At 36.3% G+C, this 22,322-nt stretch overlaps 1 protein-coding gene across 2 annotated transcripts in view; it reads left to right on the top strand.

Moving 5' to 3' along the window:
* Window positions 1-22,322, top strand: part of lrch2 (leucine-rich repeats and calponin homology (CH) domain containing 2) — a 212,949-nt gene that overhangs the window by 133,774 nt on the left and 56,853 nt on the right. For both annotated transcript variants that reach the window (XM_051934686.1, XM_028815629.2), the window contains exons 3-7: window positions 6,837-6,963; window positions 9,934-10,039; window positions 10,146-10,282; window positions 11,348-11,478; window positions 16,036-16,123. In XM_051934686.1, the coding sequence (XP_051790646.1) occupies window positions 6,837-6,963; window positions 9,934-10,039; window positions 10,146-10,282; window positions 11,348-11,478; window positions 16,036-16,123 (589 nt within the window). The remainder of the gene's footprint in view (window positions 1-6,836; window positions 6,964-9,933; window positions 10,040-10,145; window positions 10,283-11,347; window positions 11,479-16,035; window positions 16,124-22,322) is intronic.

Here is a 22,322-nt window from a genome sequence, read left to right as displayed (position 1 = left end):
TTTTTCACCAAATGTTCAAAGCATTTCATTGGAATAGATGTAAGTGCCACTGGTCTGTAGTCATTTAAACAGCTTGGCCTAAAAACTTTAGATACAGGGGTAATGATCCATTGTTTCCACAGATTAGGTACAATACCACAGGTCAGAGACCAGTTAAAAAGCAAATGAAAAACTGGAGAGAGCTGCTTAGAGCAATACGTTAAGAGCCGACCTGATATGCCGTCTGGTCCCACTGCACTGTTTGTTTTAACCTGCCACAAGCCTTTCTCCACTTCAGTTAAACTGAACCCCATCACAGCAGAATTTCTGGTGTTTTTATAAAGCGTCTCCTTTATTTCTGTATTTTGGGTGCTAAAATCACTTGTTTCCAATCTGGCAAAAAAAGTTATTCAGTTCATCTGCTAAAAGCTTGTGGTCTTTGTCAGCTGGAAAATTCACATTCTTTTTAAAGCCCAGTCCTGTCATTGTTTTTAGTCCCTTCCAGACCTGCTTTGGATTGTTATCATTAAACCACCTCTTGATTTTTCCCCATACATTTTTTTATTTTGCTTAATTAACCTGTTAATCCTTTGCTGTAAAATTCGCTTATCTTCTATCTTATTTTCTTGATGTGCATGTTGCTTTTCCAATAGTAATGCTTTAACCTTTTTAGTGATCCATGGCTTACTGTTTGGGTACAACTTGATAGTTTTTTCCTTAATGATCATAGACTCACAGAATTTCATATATTCGCTGACAGAGTAAGTGGTCTCATTCAGTGACTGTGAGGATATCAGCACATCCCAATTTGTACTGGAGAAGCATTCCTGCAGTTCCTGTACACTGTCCTTGCACCAGTTTTGTGTTGTTCGTATAGCTGGTTTTTCTTGTTTCAGTTTCTGTTTGTACTTCGGGAGTAGATGAACAACGATGTGGTCAGACGCACCCAGGGCTGCTCTGTGATAGACATCCTTAATGGATGTCATTCAGGTGGCTGCCGAATGTGAGATGTCCATATATTTTTATACAACATTAAAGTAAAATGTTAGTTATTGCCATGTTATGAAATTTCAATCACCGGTGCTAAGTATTTTCTGGGTTTAAGTCCTCTATAACATTATTATACAGTATGTTTAATTATTTTCTAATATATAGTTTACAAATTTAAACCTAAATTATATAAAAAATCAATTTTTGTGGTTCTTTTAGTAATATGTATCGTACCATTTTACAAATGAATTTTACCACAAATATTATGTCAATATGTGTTCGGATTCAGCAGGTTGAAAAACGGATGGATGGATATTATGTCAATATCCCAGGCAAATGATTAAACATAAACTCATATACAATATACAGTGATCCCTCGCTATATCGCGCTTCGCCTTTCGCGGCTTCACTCCATCGCGGATTTTATATGTAAGCATATTTAAATATATATCGCGGATTTTTCGCTGCTTCGCGGGTTTCTGCGGACAATAGGTCTTTTAATTTCTGGTACATGCTTCCTCAGTTGGTTTGCCCCAGTTGATTTCATACAAGGACGCTATTGGCAGATGGCTGAGAAACTACCCAACTTACTTTCTCTCTCCTCTCTCTCTCTCTCTCTTGCGCTGACGTAGGGGGGTGTGAGCAGGGGGGCTGTGTGCAGCTGCTTTGTGAAGCGACATGCTGCACGGAGCTTCGCATACTTAAAAGCTCAAAGGGCACGTATTGATTTTTTTTATCTGTCTCTCTCTCTCTTCCTGATCCTGACAGAGGGGGTGTGAGCTGCCGCCTTCAACAGCTTTGTACCGGCGGTGCTTCGCATACTTAAAAGCCCTATTGATTTTTTTTTTTGACTGCTTGCTTTGCACTCCTTTGAAAAGGAAGATATGTTTGCATTCTTTTAATTGTGAGACAGAACTGTCATCTCTGTCTTGTCATGGAGCACAGTTTAAAACTTTTGAAAAAGAGACAAATGTTTGTTTGCAGTGTTTGAATAACGTTCCTGTCTCTCTACAACCTCCTGTGTTTCTGCGCAAATCTGTGACCCAAGCATGACATTCTAAAAATAACCATATAAACATATGGTTTCTACTTCGCGGATTTTCCTATTTCGCGGGTGGCTCTGGAACGCAACCCCCGCGATGGAGGAGGGATTACTGTATTGTGCTTCATAATGATAAACACAGGAAAAGAACCACAGCCACCTGGCTTTTCCTAGTTTCTATGCAGTTGACTCTCTGTGCTTCTGTTTGTGTGCTTGTTGGATTGTTCACAAAAGCAAAGCACAATATTTACATCCTCACAAAATTTAGAGCAGTGAAGATAGAAAGCAAATAGATATTCAGACATTAGCTAGCCTTTGGGCTTTTAAAGGAAATACTAGCCTGAAATACTCAGATGACTTCTTTTTATTCCCAGACCCATCTAAAAATAGACTGTGCTTTCAGTTTATGAGCATTCAAGAGGAAAATTCTCATTCATGTGATCAAGCTCAGACGGGATAAAAATGTTCCAAAACAGAAACTGAGTATTCACTAGAATGTATTTCTGAGTAGGAGGACGAATTCAAATCTAGTAGTAGAGAGCAAATAAACAAGATAGCTTACTATACATAAAATGTATACATATATATTAAGCAAAATTCCCATGTCAAGTCCTAGTATGATTCTTGACAATTTACTGTTATTGAAAATTTAATGGGTATACAATGAAAAAACATCATGCCAGCCTTTTACAAAACCTGCTAATGTTAATGTCAGTGAAATGATCAAATTAGTGTGGCAGATTTTGTCCTGTTTTTATGTAAGCATGTGACTAAATGAAAAGATTGCACATAAAGCATCCAGTTTTTTTGTTATTTGATTAAATGTTTGCAAACTTTCTGACAGTTGGAAAAAATGCAAAATATATGAAATTGACTTTATCAGCCAAGTAGGAAAGCCAGAGTTTACATTGGGATTTCATTCTGCAGCACATTATTTCAAAGTTTCACAAAGGTAAAGTGTGTTGCTTGTGTATCGGTAACCAGTCCTTGTACGTCATTCTTGAACAGTTATATTTGTAGCAGCATGTACCCTTGGTTCCATGCTTCTTTATACTGTATTTGTGTTTGATGCTTTGCAGTTTATTGTATATAGTTTTCTTTCACTTGAGTGTGCATTTGTGATTTAAGTACACTACAAAACTCGATTTGCTTGGAAAACTGTGTGATGCCCAGGTTGCCTGCAGCTGACACACTTGTCATCTTGCACCCAGATATCAATAGCCATGTACTGAGATGGACTACGGTGAATGAGGACACATTAGAAAAAGAGAAAGGTACAAATGTGCAAAGTGCAAAGAATTCATCACTGTCCAAAGCAAAGTACAGTGGAAAGATCTTTAAATGAATAAATAAATAATCCATGATAAAAACAAGCATTTAAGTGAAGGTTAAAAAGTAATAAATAAACAATCCAACAAAAACGTTAAGATCAAAGGCTGAAACACAGTCAGACTCCATCTATAAAAAGAATCACGAGTTTTGGAGCAATCATCTAAAACATCATCTCCTCTGCTTACCCTCAACCATCTTCTCAGCTAGGGGAGACATCCTCCAGTAAGCGCAGTCAACTATTAATTGGCTTGTGTCCCTACCGCCATCCCTTGGCATCCACGGGGACCCCACAAGTCCTGCTTTCTACTTCCACCACCTCCTTTGGTGTGTCTAAGTGATCTAATGGAGCAATCGGTCACTCCTACTTCCAGGCTGCTCAGCAGGAGGGACCCTACCCTGTGAGTGCCATCCATTCACTCCACCAGGGGCAACATACCTGACCACTTGCCTCCTCTCCACAGCACTGACTCAGCCACAATCCTGCCACTTTTGTTTTCCTTTTCCTTTAACCCTTGGACTCTTTTTCTTTCTTTCCTTTTTTGATCTTCCTGGCTGTCCTGCCCAGACTCCTGTTATTCTCCTTTGGGTATAGGTACTTTATTATGATCCTCAGAGCACCACCAATTTCCTCATCACAACCCTAGAGCAATTCAGCTATGCTAGCATGCACACTGTTTTTAAACTAAAAAGCAGCACACAGCCACAGACCTCTAACTAAGTTTGTTAAAGTTCAAGAAATTTGGTAAACGTGCGTTTTATTTGAAGAATCTGAAGTGTGAAAATTTACACAGAAATCTGACCTTATTAATGTGAAGTAGACATATTTATTGTTTATCTCATTCTTGGAGATTTCTACTAAGTACTGCAAGTTATGTGGACCGCACCATGCCTCTAGAACATATGCTGGTATATATTCCATATTGTATGCTGATGTTCTTCTGATTGGTATTGCAGTCTCTTTTTTCTGGTTTTGTCTACTCTCTGTGCATGCTCACTCGCTGTCCCACTTGTTCTGTGGAAGAGCTGACATAAGTTGGTTGATAAAATTTATTTTTTTCCATTTCACTTTAACAAATAGCTGTGGTTTCCTCGCACACTCCAGTGGTATGCAGGTTAGATATTGGCGATACTAAATTGACTGTTGGGTGTTTGTTTTTGTGTGTATGTTGTTCGCCCTGCTATGGACTGTTGCCCTGTTCAGGTATATTCCTACCTTGTACCCTATGCTAGCTGGGGTAGGCTTTGTCAACCCCAGCAACCCTTTTCAGGACTAAGTGGGTTAGAATATGATTGACTGACTTTAGCATGTAAAGAAGGGAATAAAATTGAGAATTTAAACAGTGGACAGGTTGAACTTTATTCATCTAGACTAGACTTATTTACACAATGAAGAGTAAGACAGTGGTTAGTTCACAAACAAGGTGCTTATCTACAGAACCTCCAAGACAGCAAATGCCAAGAAGTAACTGGTCATCTTATATATTTATTACCTCTTTGCTGAGGGATTCTGCATACTCTAAAACTAAAACACTAAAACAGGCACTGTGTGGAGTATGCTGTTTTGCCCCTTTTCAATTGACCTTCTTATGTGTATGTTAGAATCCTTGAATCAATAAAAAATGAATCACAATAAAAAGCCGTGTCACAGTGTTATTAGGAACTAAGAAAAGAAAACTATTAGGGTATAAGTCCCTTAGTTTTAAACATGTTTTAAAAACTCATGTGAAATATAAAATGTTGAAGAGTATACCACTCTGAGCACCACCAGCTTAGAGACATATGGGCACACTGCCACCCAAAGCCAATACAGACATGTGTGGGATACAAGTTCAAGGCACACAAGTTTTTATTTTTATTTTTCCTCTTGGGAAACGCCTTCCCCCATTTCCCACAAGCACAACAGAATCCAGCACAGTCACAGCACAAAGCACAATACCAATCTCTTCTTCCTTTTCTCTTTTTCCTTCTCCACTCCTCCAGACAAGCTTTGTCTTCTCCCACCCGACTCTGGCTCTCAGAGTAGTAGCTGCTGGCTCCTTTTATAAGGCACCCAGAAGTGCTCTAGGTGATCGTTGTTCCACTTCTGGCAGCACTTCTGGGTGTGGCAGAAGAACTGTCCATAAGGGCTCAGCAGCAGCTGCAGCACCCCCTCCTGGCGGCGCCCATGGATCCCAACAGGGCTGTATCAAACTCCAACTCCCATGGAGCTCTGCGGGAGTCCAAGGCACCGCTGCAACTCAGGGGGGCTGCCACCTAGCGCTTTGAGGGACGTAATGTTTTGGATTCGCTCCCTCCTCTGGTCCTTCCAATGCGGAGGCATCCCGGCCATACGCCACAACATGTAACCAGTATAAGCAGCCCAACTGCAAATAACACCATTAATGCTTAAAATGGTTAAAGTAACATGTTTTCACTGACATCGACAACAGTTATAAATAACGGTAAGCATTGTACTCACCATATTGTGGCCTGAGTCTGAGAAAGGTCTGACACTTTTTTTTTTAGTCTAAACACCCATATGAAGGTGCCAGTATTATATTCCTAACCATTTTTGAACCTGAAATTGGTTAAATGTTTAAAGGTTTTTTTTTTTTACTCACAGCCCTACCCCAACATGCATCCCCACAAATTGTAGTTAAAAAAAGCAGTCATGCTACTCACCAGTACTTTTAGACAAGATAAACTGTGATATTGCTGTTTTTAGATCTTTAACATAACCCTCCATAACACTTCCACTTTTGTCATGGTATCATTTATATGGATAGTGTAAGTTCAGGACACCTCAGTGTAAGTGCGGGAATTTCACTAAATTCCTGAGATAACTAACATGGAGATTTTCCAGGTTCTATGTGTGAAAAATGCTAATGATACGGTAATATTTCATATACTGTAAATGTTATATATATACTACCAAATGTACATGTTGCTTATGCACAATAAGTTATACTCACATTGAAAACGTACTACAAATAAGTTTTAATTTATTTGAAAAAAAAAAAAACAAAAAACAAGTCTGATCCATGGCAGCTACACCTCACAACTGACAGGACAGGAAGGATCTGCTGCTAATGTCTTGGTGCAAGTTTCCACAGGACACCTTCAGAGGTCTTGTGGAGATTATACTTGATGGGGGTCAGAGTTGTTTTGGTGGCATGAGGGGGGCCTACACAGTATTAGGCAGGAGGCTTTAATATTGTGGCTGATTGGTATAGTTCTTTCAGCTATTTCCAAGTAAAATTGCAGTTGCTGTAATAATAATAATAATAATAATAATAATGTATGTAATGTAGAGACAGTATTTATTAAAGTGCATCCAACAAGAGCAATAATAGAAAATAAAATTCATGCCATGTTTAAAATAAAAAAGTGTTAGAGAAGCTTCTTTCCATGAACACTGTTACTAAAAAATTAAGTGAGCAAGACATAATTTTGATAGGAATTGTAATTTTTGTAACACCTCTACCACATTTGTAATTGTTTTATTCTTTTCTAGTCGAAATCAGCTATCAACACTACCAAAATACTTGTTTGACCTTCCACTGAAGGTTTTAGTTGTCAGTAATAACAAATTAGTATCTGTTCCTGAAGAAATTGGAAAATCAAAAGATCTGATGGAACTGGTAAGTAAATAATTTGCAGTTTTCGTATTTATTTAATAACTGATTATCTGTTGTCTTGTGACAAAGAGCAGAAAAATGAATCCCATTACATCATATTTTGTTGATGACATTCATTTTTTTTGCCTCCTCTTGTATTGGAATTTTTAAGACTCTCTTTTCTCATTCTGTCTTGTGAAATTCTCTGCTGTTATTGATACATGGCTTAGAGGTATTGTTAACAGGTAAGAAAATTTTTCAGATGATAAACTAAAATGCAATGAGTTTGAAGTCCATTGTAAGTAATTGAAATGTTTTACAGGTATTCAGGTTATTTACATGCAAATGAGAAATAGAGAGTTAGAAAATCTATTGTAACAGGGTGGCCTTGTAGTATTTCTCCAACCATGGCAGTCCAAAAAGTATAAAAAACAGCAAATGTAGTAAACAAAAGATAACACCACATACAACAGAATAAAAGAAAGGTAAAGTAAATCCCTGGTGTTTGTCTAGCCTTACTTGAACAGATTTTGACCTCTGTTTGTTAGATTGAGTGACTTTTCCTCTTGTTCATGTTGAAGATCTCTCTTTACATCTCCCACCATTTAACTGTTGTTCATGACCATGGTCTGTTCCTGCCTCCAATGAAGCTTAGTGCCATCACTCCTCCAAACTCATGGTTCCTTCTGGCCACTTTCAGAATCAGGAGCATCCCCACTTTACTAAAGGCAACAGGCTGAAACTCCCCTTATTACATCTTTGAACACTACGTAGTCCATTTCCATGAAGGGATACCATTAAGTATGCACTGATAAATGTGAATAAAAGTATAAAACAAAGAAAAGTACAACAAAATTGCTTACTATGGAGTCTATGGAAAGTTCTGCAAATAAATCAGACAGCATCTTATTAATCCTGTTCTAAGTGCAGTGCTTAGAATTTTTCATATTCTCTGTCTATAAGGGATAGTATTTTTGTGGATAAGGGATAGTATTTTTGTGGCTAGTCTGTTTTTTCTCCACCATTTGTAAGAGATAAATTTTAGGTTGACTTGTGACCCTGAATTGGCTTGGTGTCTGTGTGAGTTTAAGTTTGTGCATGAGTCAGGCATACAGTTGAACGCAGTGCTCTTCAGAGTTGGCTCCTGCCTTGATTGTAATGCTACTGGAATAGGCTTTGTCTCCATTTGATCCTAAAATTGCATTAAGATGGTCTTGAGTGAATGAATAATGTTCAATAAAGGTCAGTTTGATAAATTAACATTTTTTAAAAAATGTTTAAGACACATTTGTTGTTTATATCTCAGTGAATGATATTTGTTATATTATTGATATTTAGTGTGATACAGAAGAATTGCTTCTAGAGTTTTTGCCGCCTCCTAGTGGCCCTCCTAAATCACCATTCCTACCAAGTTAAGCATATTCATGTTTTAACGAAAAAGAGGTAGGGCTCCTACAGTGCAGGACTGCAGGGCTACAGTGTATGCCTTTGCTTATATATAGAAAAGGACAAGCTAACTGAAGGAGAGGCATGATTGGCTAAAAAAGACAACAAGCCCTTAACCCAAATAGTAATTTAAGCAGCTGACAGGGTCATGTACAGTGAAGCTAGAATTTTGTAGAAGTGTGTGTAATAAGAATGAGTCAGAGACATCATAAAGAGTTGGGGCAGCCACCCGTATATTATGTTTGGCTGCAGAATTGTTTCTTTTTAGGAGCACGATGTGCTTAGTTCGGAGTCCAGAACAGAACTGCCTGTACCAAGGCAAGATGGCAGTTTTAAAGGCCTGGAAGGGAAATTATGTCATCGGTGCAGGAACTGGGAGTGGCATCCTCATGCCCGGAAGTGACGTCATCTTTGGGGCCGGCAACAGGCGGGATTTCCCGGGAAAGGTCTGCAAGGGACTGAGAGCGATAGTCAGTACACTCCGCCGCCCCCTGGCCTGGTGTGGAATTACTAGTGTTTAGGCCCTTCAGCTGTTTCCCAAGTGCATGTGTGTGACATGTGTGTAGTGTTCTAGAGTTAAGTTTGTATTTTGTGGAGGCCATGTGGTGGTGTAACCAGTATCTCTACCTATAAAAGATTGTATCATACAGTTTCTATTATCCTTTATAATTACAATTCCCTTACACATCTGTTTGGGTTACAAGGTTTTCTGGTATTTTGCCACTTTGTGTTTCTGCATGTCCCCTAACAGGTACTTTGAACTCCATGGTAAAATTTGTAAAAAGTCACATATTAATATTTCTTTAGTGTTTTAGCATGTGACTTTTGTTTCAGTTCATTACATTCATTAAACAGGGGCAGACCAATAGGCATAGTGGCATACACAAGAGTCAAGACAGAAGTGAGGAAAAAGTATCTTAGTAGACATAGGACTAAAGCAAATCTTAAAAGCAGACACGAAAATAAATTAATTGCAAAAAAAGGAAACAAAAATAACAGGAGATTGGCAGATAGATGCTTTTACAGAGACAGAATGCACAATTGTGAAGTCAATATTATCTGTCAAGCTTTTTCTGTTATTCTTCTTGCCACTCACATCATAAGACTATTGTCTGATAAGATTTGCACAGAAATAGACACTGATAGAAGGACCCAAGGGCATAAAGGCAGGGCTAGGGGCAGAGCTCCAATTAATTCTTGATACACAGGATGCATGTTTTGTTGTAGAGTTGTTTAAAAAATAACAATCCTCACAGTAGAAACTGATTTAGAAAAGGAAAGTAAGGTTTAGCCTCTTGACTGGTACAATAGCTAACCCGCATTCTTGCTTTGTATCTGTTTAACCTTTACATTATGTAGTTATTATATTAGATTAAAAATATGGTACACTGTCCCCTCTGTATAAAAATCTTCATCTTAAATGATGAGCTAAAGTACTCACAGGAAATCTATTTTTTGGTTGAAATGTAGTATTCTGAATTAAAGTAGAAAACAAAATGAAGCAATTCATAACGAATTCAGTATTTTTTTCTTCATTTTTTTATTTAGGATATTAGTTGTAATGAGATTCAGGTCCTACCACATCAAATGGGAAAACTGCCTTCTTTGAGAGAGTTGAATTTAAGAAGAAATAACCTTCAGGTACTACCAGATGGTAAGCAAAACGATCACTCATTTTTATATTGCACTATTTCTAATCTAGTAACACTAGAAATAAGTAGAGACCACTGTCACATAAAGCTTTTTCTTATCTTTTGCAGAGTTAGCTGACCTCCCTCTTGTCAGTTTAGATTTCTCATGCAACAAAATTACAGAAATACCAATGAGTTATAGAAAATTAAGGCATCTTCAGGTGATTGTCCTCGATAACAACCCAATGCAGTCTCCTCCAGCACAGGTCAGTTACAAACTATTTAATCTTCTCTGTTTTTTACTTCCATCGTTTTCCTTTGTGAGGTAATTGTGGAATTTAGGATAATTGAAAAAGTTGTAAAATTTATTGTGAACATTCAAGTACAATTAAAGAAATTGAAACAATTAGGCATGTGTGGGTGTGGAACAGACACATGTAAGTAACAGTGTCCACATTTCAGAGGAATTCATTTTGTTGGGACATTCACGTTTTCTGTGAGTTTCAAAAATGAAATATGTAGAAAGACGTTTTTCCCTATTGATGCTTCCTAAACTTAACTTTAGTAATATAATGCATTCTTTATTATTTTTTATTCTTTACTATTTATTTTTAGTGTGATATCAGAAGTAAAAAATTACTTTTTTTTATAATACATCCTTTATTATTATTATTATTATTATTATTATTATTATTTTTATTATTATTATTATTATTTATACTTAGTGCTTTCATAAAATATTGAGCTAATTAAGTAGCTAGTTTTATTTACTATTAAATTATATCTTTCTTGGAGCAATTCAGCACTCTTAGGAAGGTACTCACTTTGTTATCCTAGTTAACTGCTGCTATTGTTTAGTCTCTTTTCTGTGTTCCGGAAGGGTATGTGGTGGATTATTCTGTTGTTTAATTTTACCTTTATAAAGAGATATGGGATAAGGGTTTCTTTTTCTTATTGGCCATTGCTTTTTATATTCTTATGTCTGGAATAAAAAAATTACAGGAAATATGTAAGGGGTGTGGTACTCTGAAAAGTGATGATATCAAGAGTCTTTGTTTTTGCTTTAGTTGTACATAATTACATTTTTAATAGAGCTTTGGTCAGGGTGGATTCATGCCTTACTGTATATCTGATGCTGTTAGGGTAGTCCCCAGCTCCTGCAAACTTGTATTTGAGTAAGTGGAATATGAAAATGCATGCATTGGATATTGCCTTTCTACATTTCCTGTTTTGAGATTCATTCTCTCTTAATATATAATTTAAACAGAACTAAAGAGTACGAAAATTAAAAAAAATGTTTATGAAGAGTGTGCACATTTCTCCTCATGCAGATTTGCCTAAAGGGTAGAATACACATATTTAAATACCTGAATATTCAAGCATGCAGGATGGATAAGAAACCTGACTCTTTAGACCTCCCTTCATTACTAAAGAGGAATTTTTCTCAGCCTCTTACAGACAGGTAAGTTTCTTAAATAAGTTCTAATGATAAGGTTAATTATTTATAATTATTTCAAATCACAGCATTAATAATTTCCTTAGAGTTCAATATGTAATAATTCTCTCTCTCTCTCTTTACTGTATGCACTATAACAGAAGCAGTAAAACATCAAGCTTTGAAGTTCCCCAATGTTGAAATACATTCTTCCTCAGTTTGATCCAATCCAATTCAGTTGTACAGTACATCACAGACATTATTTCATGGCACACATTACAATGTACCTAGGTAACAGTAGTGGTCTATGCCATCCCCTTCAAACGTACTGGAATAAAATCTTTGCTTATTTATTGAATAGTGACAGCTTATACAACACTGCAAGCTTGCCATTTTATCTTGCTCAGCTGGAATAATCATAACCTATGTATCATAGCACAATAAGACATAATGTCTTGTTTTAAAATAACATAAATTGACTTCAGAAGGAGTAGGTCAAATACACTTTAGAATCTCGAAGGTATTTGGTAATGGTGCCTTAAGTTAATTAAGTTTCCTAAGCCATTGCTATCCTACTGGATATTTCATTATTTTTGATTGGTTGCTTATACTGTATTTAAATCCAATACATGTTAAATAATTTTCTTTCTCTCCATTCCTGAAAAAAAGACATTGTGACACTATATGTTTACAGTTCTTTAGTGTAGTAGGCATTGTGGATCCATATATGTGCAGTGGGTTCAGAAAGTATTCAGTACCCTTAACTTTCTGCACAATTGTGTTGATGATTTAAATATAAAAGGATTCATTTGCCATTTTTGCCCATCAATCTACATTCAGTAACCCATAATAGCAACATGAAAACGTTTTCACAAAGATTTGCAAATTTGTTAAAAATCAGAAACTGAAATCTGTCATTCCATAAGCTGTAGTCTGGCGCAGAGTTTGATGATTAAACATTATTTTTTAACAGCGGCATATTTTGGTCTTAATAGTTATGCCATAAGACATTTCACTTCCACGATATCTATATCTACCATCACTAAAATTCACAAATATAAACATTTTTGTCCTTTGTACCATCTGAGAATTTTAAATTGAACGCAGCCATCATAAACTTTGGTTTTCTCATCCATTGTTGGCAGACTTATCTAGATAGCAAAGGAGGGAAAGTTACATGTGGTAAATGCAATTAAGAAACAAATAACACGTTATACTTTTGAAATTAACCACACACCATAATGCTTCAACTTTGACAGCCCAATAAAAAATGTGTTTTATTTATATAGCAACTTTTTCATGCTCAAAACACTTATAAATTTAGATGCCACCACTATAGCTGAAATTCTTAATTATATTACTGGATAATTATTTTTTGTGTTATGCTTTTAAAAATGAGCTTGGTTTGGACAGTGTTGTATAACAATAGTAGATCCAATATTTTAAAGATTTTTGCATCAGAAATTGGCGTGAAAGACACTATGTGTTTTTTTGTATGATGGAATTGCTGTGATTGTCGTGTCTGTCTGGCTGTCCTTCCTCACCTAACAATTCTGATCCTAGTAGATTGATTTTGTTGAAGATTGAAGTTTGGCCCATTTATGCTTTAAGGGACTTCGTCTGAAAAGTTCAATTTTTGTTTAGAGATCTCAAAATGACTGTGCTGTACTATTTTGAGAAATTTAAAAATCACCCATTGAAAGGCATTAGTGAAATTGTGAATTTGTCAATCTTAAAACAGAAAGTGATTTCACTTAAGGGTTATTGTACTGTTTCATGTTTATCTTAAGAGAGGTTACTTCAAATTGTTTATTTTGTATATTTTCATTATTCACTTGTCCGAACACCATTCCTTAAAAAAATGCAATTTTTTTTTTCATTTATCTAGAAATTAAAGTAAGAGAAAAGGAATTATGTAAGCATCTTTCTGAAAGCATAGCGTGAACAAATATGTACTCAATATTTACATTACACTGAAAACAATGTCACGACTTACATTATCTACACATTTTAATGATGCAATATTTGTCTTATACTTCAGTTCATTGGCAAAGCTCCAAACCTGCTGTCCATCAAGATCCAAAGCAGCCAGCAATTTTACCTTGAGCCGTACTTCTTTCAAAAATGTTCTGTTTAATAAATTTGAACTTTAATTAGTCATTAGTTAACTGCATGATATTGTAAAGTACTGTTAAAAGCTTATATTTAATGAAGTATACTAATACAGAAATTACATTCTGGTATTGCTGTTCTTTTTGAATATGACTCACTGTTACAATAATATTTCATAAATAAAAATGTTGTAACTGAATGTTTGATAAAGTAACTAAAAAACATAAATGCTCCAATTTTCAAATCAGTTAACAAAGGCAGTGAATGCAGCTATATGTTAAGTTATGCATATATTTTCTGCCTTGTATGTTATATGCAGAGCTCAAATATACTGTATCTGTTATGAATAGTTTTAATTGCAAAATATTTTACTGCCATGTTTATCAAAGCAGTTCATTTTATTGATTCTCTTTTGCTGAATGCTTTTTGAAAATTGATTTTGCCCATTTTGTCTTTTTCCCCTAATATAAGGCAAAGTACATTTAAGCTACTATTTATAAGATTGGAGATGTGAACAATCGTGAACCATTGAAAAGTTGCATTACATAGTCAAGTGCAATGCAGAGACACCTGTGAAAGAAATCTGAAATACATTTATGGAAGTTTCCCCATATATTTTGTTCACTGATTTAGGTTTTTTTTAAGAGTTACTTCTCCATTGAAACAAACTTGCCTTTTTTACAAGAAAGTTCTTTAGCTGTTCTTTTCCCTTCAGAAATATACAGCAGTTAAAGTACAGAGTCCAATTTAATCCAGTCCTATGCCTAGACAGATGAATTTAACACAGAACAGGAATCAAACTTGAACAATGAGAAAAATGATTTATGCGATTTTAATAGCCAGCCACTAGCAGTTAATAATTAGTAAGGTGACTAGTCACACCACCTTAACAGAATTAACTTTTAAAAAGTGAAAATGGAAAAAAAAAGAACTATAAAAACAACAGGTACATTCAGTTTGTCCAAGTTAACTTGTTCATAGTTTAAAAACATGGAAAATGGAGTAGAAGAGTAAAAGGTAGATTATTTTATGTTATGTGTAACAGAACATCATTACAGATGTATACAATTTAAAGAGCTTCACATGTAGCACAAAAGTTTATGACACTGTCAAATTGTCATCAAGCAGTTGCTAACAGTTATATTCCCAATGCATAGATTTAATAATTACTGCCACTACTACCTACTACTACTACTATTACTACTACTACTTACTTCATCAAAAAGTATATTCCTATTAAGTGGATTTTATTTTCCACATAACTGTTTACACTGCATTAAAGAATTATTTGTGAGAGTCAATCTTTGTAAAGTTGTCATTTTGTATAATCTATTGAGATTCAGAATAACTAAAGAATTCAATAGTATATGAATTATAGAAGAGTCAATATTATTCACAACTGACAGTTCCTGATAAAATGAAAAATTTGTGAATACTGAATGTTTAGTCTTCATTATACTTTTATATTCTTTATCTTTTAGTCCATTGAGCTACAGGGTAAAATATTAATAAATAATAATGTTTTCTTAAGCTTCCTGACTCAGTTTTAATTTGCATTGTTGTTAACACTAAGGGTCTCTTGGCAAACCAAGAAAAAAGATCATGTGTCATTGATTGAAAGTGGTTTGCTGATACAATACAGTCCAAACACATATATGGGATATGTGAATTGGTGTTGTTAAACTGGCCCGTTTGTAAATCCTTATGCCTCCTGCTTCCTGGGATAGGCTTCAGCTTCCCTGTGACTGTACCCTGGATAAGCAGATTTGGAAAAATGGATGGATGGATGTGTTTCTATTTACTTAATCAGCGGTTCTTTGCTTTTTCTCAGAGTGATCTTTCAGTATAGTAAAACATGCCTGACAAGCATGTTTAACATTCACTGTCTAGCCCCAGGTTAGCAGAAGGTGGGATGTCGAGTGACAGATGAGTTTTATAAATGTAGTGCCTGAAATACTTTTGGACAGAGTTCTGTCCTTTGTGACAATTACTTATAAACTTCCCTTCATTTTTTCTGGCCCTCTTTTTTCATCCTGCTGAAGTCATGTTGCAGTCCTTGTATCACCTGCTGACTTTTCTGAGTTGACTTGCCTCAGTCCTATTATTAATCTGTTTTTGAGCTAGAGGATAAAGTAATTTCAGTCTGACCTATCCAATTACGTTCCACTTTTTGGCATTGTTAGTTTTATTTAGTTTTTTTTCATATTCCTAGGTCTTGAAAAGTGGCTATACTGTATTCCATATATTTGCAGTTAGTAAATTATATTCACTGGTTTTATCTAACAATATAAAAATTCTGAGTTGAAAGAATATCGATAGGAAGACACACACATCAGGTTTTTATAATGCCACTTTTATCTTGTTAAAGAATATAAATTTACGTGTATATTAGATCTTAAATACTTTTTTGAAAAACAATTGTAATTTACAGAGTAGTGTTTTATTCAGTTTTCATTATTATTTTACCTTTAGCATAGAAGACTTTTATCCAAACAAAAATCATGGCCCTGACTCAGGGATTGGTAGCGATAATGGAGACAAGAGACTCTCTACAACAGAAGTGAGTATACTGTATACTTTAGGTTTTAAGTCTTTATTTCTATATTTTTATTATGTAAAATATCAGTCATGGCTAAAAGTACTTTCAACATTTCTACAAGTGAAGGTAGAATGCAATACTCTTTTAAAGTAAAGTTTTAGATCAATAAAAATTTCTGTTTCAGTAGTTAATAGTCATATTCAGAAATACCTTACACTGATCTCTTCATTTTCTTTCTTGTGTACCGCAAGTCAAGGTTTTGGCAATCAGTTGAACAAATATATCCATCCTTGATCTGTTCCTACTTTGCCAAGTGCAGGTTCACAATGGCCATATGTAGTGATATTCAGTTGTGGGGTGTCATTTAGACACATCCTCACTCTCAGACTGGAGCAGTTTAGAGGAAAAGGTCAGCCTAACATGAATATGTTTGGGATGTTGAAGTTATGCCCTACAAGACAGAAATCTGCTGTAAATGAAGCTCTGTGTCAACCAGAGCACACACACAAGAGTGATTCCAGCTGATAAGACCCTATGTCATTAGACTCTGAGAGGAATCCCATGCAAATATAGAGAGCCTAACTGACAATACAATACTAATTGCACCTTGTCTTGCCAACTGCATATCCTATATTCTGTTTACAGTAATCCCTCGCTATATCGCGCTTCGCCTTTCGCGGCTTCACTCCATCGCGGATTTTATATGTAAGCATATTCAAATATATATCGCGGATTTTTTGCTGGTTCGCGGATTTCTGCGGACAATGGATCTTTTAATTTCTGGTACATGCTTCCTCAGTTGGTTTGCCCAGTTGATTTCATACAAGGGACGCTATTGGCAGATGGCTGAGAAGCTACCCAACTTACTTTTCTCCCTCTCTCTCTTGCGCTGAGTTTCTCTGATCCTGACGTAGGGGGATTGAGCAGGGGGGCTGTTCGCAAACCTAGACGATACGGACGCTCGTCTAAAAATGCTGAAAGATTATCTTCACGTTGCTACCTTCTGTGCAAGCTGCATTCTGAAGCGACATGCTGAACGGTGCTTCGCATACTTCAAAGCTCAAAGGGCACGTATTGATTTTTGACTTTGTTTTTATCTGTCTCTCTCTCTCTCTCTCTCTCTCTCTCTGCTCCTGACTGAGGGGGTGTGAGCTGCCGCCTTCAACAGCTTTGTGCCGGCGGTGCTTCGCATACTTAAAAGCCAAACAGCGTATTGATTTGTTTGCTTTTCTTTATCTCTCTGACATCTGCTCCTGACGCAAACTCCTTTGAACAGGAAGATATGTTTGCATTCTTTTAATTGTGAGACGGAACTGTCATCTCTGTCTTGTCATGGAGCACAGTTTAAACTTTTGAAAAAGAGACAAATGTTTGTTTGCAGTGTTTGAATAACGTTCCTGTCTCTCTACAACCTCCTGTGTTTCTGCGCAAATCTGTGACCCAAGCATGACAATATAAAAATAATCATATAAACGTATGGTTTCTACTTCGCGGATTTTCTTATTTCGCGGGTGGCTCTGGAACGCAACCCCCGCGATGGAGGAGGGATTACTGTACACAGTATAATACAACCATCATCGGGCAGGCAACTACTTGAAAAATAATAAGAAATTGTTAAATGGTGGATTAGTTAAAAATGTTAAGTGTTTAATAATGTTTCTTTATAATTTGTAATGATAATAATAAAGCACAATTCATGTCACTGTTTTTAATATAGTAAATTACTGATATACAAGAGTTTATAAAATAAAATTTAAGTACAACACAAACATTTCTCCTTTTTTTCCAAAATTAATATTCTTCTGAAAAAACAGCAATCACTCATCATTCAAAAATGTTTGAAAATGTTAAATTAGGGTTCTGCTGTATTAAGAAAACAAATGTTGCATGTGTATATAAAAATTAAAGTACATGATAAATCTTAAATGATAGTAATGTATGATTAAGAAGTTAATGTAAGCACAACCTGATAGTTCTGGTGTACTGGCATATAAAAGCATTAAATGAACCAATATTATTATATAGCAAGCTTGAGAAATATTTAGATAATAACAGTGCTGTCCCCTTTCCTAAGGAAGGTATTTTAATAAAGGTGCACACTTTTAAAGAAGCAGTATTACAAGCATCTACTTCTTATCATATATTCCTCATCAATATAACAAATGTTATGTTCAGGCATGCTTCCATAGTTCTGCTCAACCACAAACTGGTTGTGGTTGCATAATGCGCTGCTTGTTTCATATCCAATGTGATTTTTGCATGATATTTGGAATAAATTTAATGCAATGTGACTTAAGAAGAACAATTGCAGGAGGGGATAACTTTTGTTACCCTGACTGTTGACCATTTTTTAATTTAACTTTTGATAGTGTGCTCTATATGGGCGTGCATTAGTGTAAACAGGTAATGGTTATCTGTGTTGTGGACTTTAAGTTACTGGAACTCAGTGCTGCATGCTTAACTTTCATGTACTGTTCATTCTGTTCTATAAAGTTGAGTTTTAAGTGGCTGTAAAATTGTTTGCCTGCAGTGGTTTAGCAGTTTGCACAGTACACTTTTGAAAGCAAAATATTTCCAAACTAGCCGACGCCCGCCGTAGCATACGGCGGTGTAAAAATAGGAACGGAAAACAGTGAGAAAGGAATTCAGAAATCAAGAAGAAATAAATACTTCTTGAAAGACTCAGTGTGCATATAGAATTTCCGGCCAAGCAGGATTACATGTGAAAGTGATAAATAAATCAGGCTTTCCGAATTTACGTACTATGGCCATGGCATCCTGATAGTTTTGTTGCATGTATCTTGGACTTCCTGGAAATGTGGATGGTAATATGATCATTTTGCCTACACGAACGTTGTTATTTTCAGCATTTGCTTGCAGTGCGTCTGATAGTTCGACGCGCAGATCTTGTTGATGTAATCTGAGACAGTTGAGACGCACGCCCTCTGTTTTAACATACACATCTACGACGTACTATTGGAATAGTTTGCCGCTGGAGTGCAAAATACTAAATGTATTCCTCATTGCTAATCTGAAATCGTAAAATTGGCATTGAGTAAGCCTTATTCGCTTGCCGGTTCTTTTATCGGGAACATGTTGTAAATCTTTGTGCCAGCTAATGTCTCCGTAAGGGAATAAAAGTGGGTAAACCATAGGATCGCAATTCATTTTGAGCGTGGAAATCTGTTTACAGGAGTTGCCTATGGGATAGATGCAAATGTCCGTTTCGGCAGGCATTTCGCCATCTTCTCCAACGAAAATTGCTGCAACATTGGTGTGACATGTCGGGGCATTGTATCGTCGTAAATCCTGCCTAGGGGTTTCCTTGAAAACCATTTGTACAGATGCTGTTGGATTGGACTGAACGATTTCATGCATGTGTTTGTATGATTTAGCGAAGGGGTTGATGGTTCTGAGCATGGAATCTAGCTGAAGAAGTACATTTTCGCTGCATGCAGAATTTGCTTTATTTTGTAAGCATACTTTAGTAGCTTGCGCTGTGTCAAAAACATACAACTGTCCACATCCTGGAGAGGTAGAAGTGTTAGCATATAGTGGAGAGATTTGGTGATAAATTTGCCCGTGTATTTTAAAAGAGTATGGTCCATGGCCAGGAGGTTGAGTTATCTGTGCACCCATGGAAGCAAACGCTAGAGAAGGGTTGTATTCTCGAATGTGTTCACGATAATTTTTAGCTTCTCATGTTTGCTGTGTAAGAAGCTGTTGTAAAGACACAAGTGGCAGCACCTCAAGTGCTTGTTGGATGTATTACGTACTATATGTACTACTCAGCAGGCCAATATAGTGCATGACATGGAAGACGATGAATAGGAATCGAGAAATGCCATGTCGGCTGCGTGTGGGCGGGACCGGTTTTAAAGTGGAAGCAGGACGAACCAGAAGAGAAATATATATAAGAGATTACGGATGATTCCCTTAATTTTGGTACTTTAACATACAGTATACAAAGTATCAGATCATTTATGATTAACATTACTTATTCTTCTCAATTTTTATGAAAACTACTTAAACAGAAAATAAATATATTAAAAGATGTTGCCTTGGATCAGACTCCTAAAAATACCTTTACCATTTAGCACATAGTTTTATGAATTACCCTGTATATGAAAAAAAGCTTGAAATGGATATAAACAAGTGCCAGTATCCTACTGTATGTGCCGCATTGATGTAATAATGTGAAGAGCGAGGAGCACAGAGCAGGAGATTAGATCCGCATCAAGGAACATAAATGCCTGTTTTAATTTCCAGTATTGAACTTTGAATTTCATCATGATTGCCTAGCATACCTCTTAAATTTGACAGTAATAATCTATTCTCTTTTTTACATCAGTCATCTCAAAATGATTAATTCTATCCTGAGAGCACTTAATGTGTACTGGAAGTATGAAACTTCTTCTATACCTTGAAGACCCGAAGATCAAGTCATTCATTTATTTGCCACCAGATGGCAGATAGATCATGTATTAATACCATAATGATGCCATAATAAAATATTTACATATGTATTGTGGAGTATTGTGTGATCAAAGAACTAAGGCAGAAGTTAAAGGTTTTAAGACTGTGATAAGACAACCAATGAACTATAGAGCTGAGTCATGAGCAGTAAATGGAGTGCAGGAGAAAAAGTTAGATGTGGTAGAAATGAGAATGTTGAGACGGGTGTGTGGAGTTACAAAAAAGAACAGAATAATAATGAAACAGTCAGATGTACAACAAAGTTGGGAGAGAGATCTTAGAAAGTACAGAAAAGTAGGTTGAAGTGGTATGAACATGTGATAAGGAGAGACAATGAATATGTGGGCAAAAGAGTGATTGGAATGGAAGTACAGGGGAAGCGGAAGCAAGGGATGACAAAGCAGAGGAGGATGGATGAAGTAAAAGAAGATCTAAAGGAAAAAGGTCTGCCTGGGAAGGATGTGCAGGCCTGAGCTGTATGGAGAAGGCAAATCAAGCACATCGACTCCACATAGAAGTGAGCAGAGATGAAGAAGAGGATGAAGATTATATTTCCTCTCATATCCATCCATCCATTATCCAACCCACTATATCCTAACTACAGGGTCACAGGGGTCTGCTGGAGCCAGTCCCAGCCAACACAGGGTGCAAGGCAGGCAGCAAACCCCGGGCATGGCGCCAGCCCACCGCAGGGCACACACACACACACTAGGGACAATTTAGGATCGCCAATGTACCTAACCTGCATGTCTTTGGACTGTGGGAGGAAACCCACGCAGGCACAGGGAGAACATGCGAACTCCACGCAGGGAGGACCCGGGAAGCAAACCCAGGTCTCCTAGCTGTGAGGCAGCAGCGCTACCATTGCACCACCATGCCAACCCTTCCTCTCACATTCTCAAAGTAACTGCAGTTAGTTTCATTTGCACATTTAAGTTAGCCTGATCTGAGTGAGTATGAATTTGTGTGGAAATGTGTCTGGAATTCCTCCAGGTTTAGGTCCTTCCTTGTGTTAAATGTTGTTGAAATAGCCTCTGGCCCTCCAGATCCCTGAATTAAATTAGGTACGTTTGAGAATGTCATTTTATTTTATATTTTCAGCGGGCAGTTGTCATGCTGTAGTATTTTATTCTCCCTTGACTTTTTGAGGTTACAAATGTTTTAAGTAGAAGTCCATACCGGTTTTGAAGGCCAGCCATACTCATTTTCTGACTTCCATCGGTGGAACAGAAGAATGTTTAACAATACCTGTTGATGTTTCTATTACAGTATGAATTTCTATCATGTACAATGTTTCTTATTTAGTTTTTTTCCTAAGTTCACATCTTAGGAAGAAATTGAGGTTTGCTAATTCACTTCTAGGTAAAGAAGCCAATAACAAGAATTATTTGTGATGGCAAATGTGTTATCTTTCAACACTAATTTAGAGATTTGAATTTCTGCTGTTGTTTAAGAGTAGAATACTGTATATTATGTGTTCACATTTTGTCATTTCAACAGAGTATATTTAAATATATGATTTCAAAAAATAATGTTAACATTCTTAAACTAGGACTTTGGAACTTTTGTTTATATAGGTTATCCTAATAAATAAGGTCAATTTTAGGAATGTAATGCAGTAATTTTATAGCAAAAATGTTCAAATAAATTCAAGTTTCACATGGTGTCAGTGAACCCTAGAAGACAGCTATTCCCCAGTGTTACTGCAATAATGTTTTTTCCTTGCATAGTATGTGCTGTTGTG

The sequence above is a fragment of the Erpetoichthys calabaricus genome, chromosome 12 (genome assembly GCF_900747795.2).
Source record: "Erpetoichthys calabaricus chromosome 12, fErpCal1.3, whole genome shotgun sequence".
Taxonomy (NCBI): Eukaryota; Metazoa; Chordata; class Cladistia; order Polypteriformes; family Polypteridae; genus Erpetoichthys; species Erpetoichthys calabaricus.
This window is presented reverse-complemented; position numbering and strand designations above follow the sequence as displayed.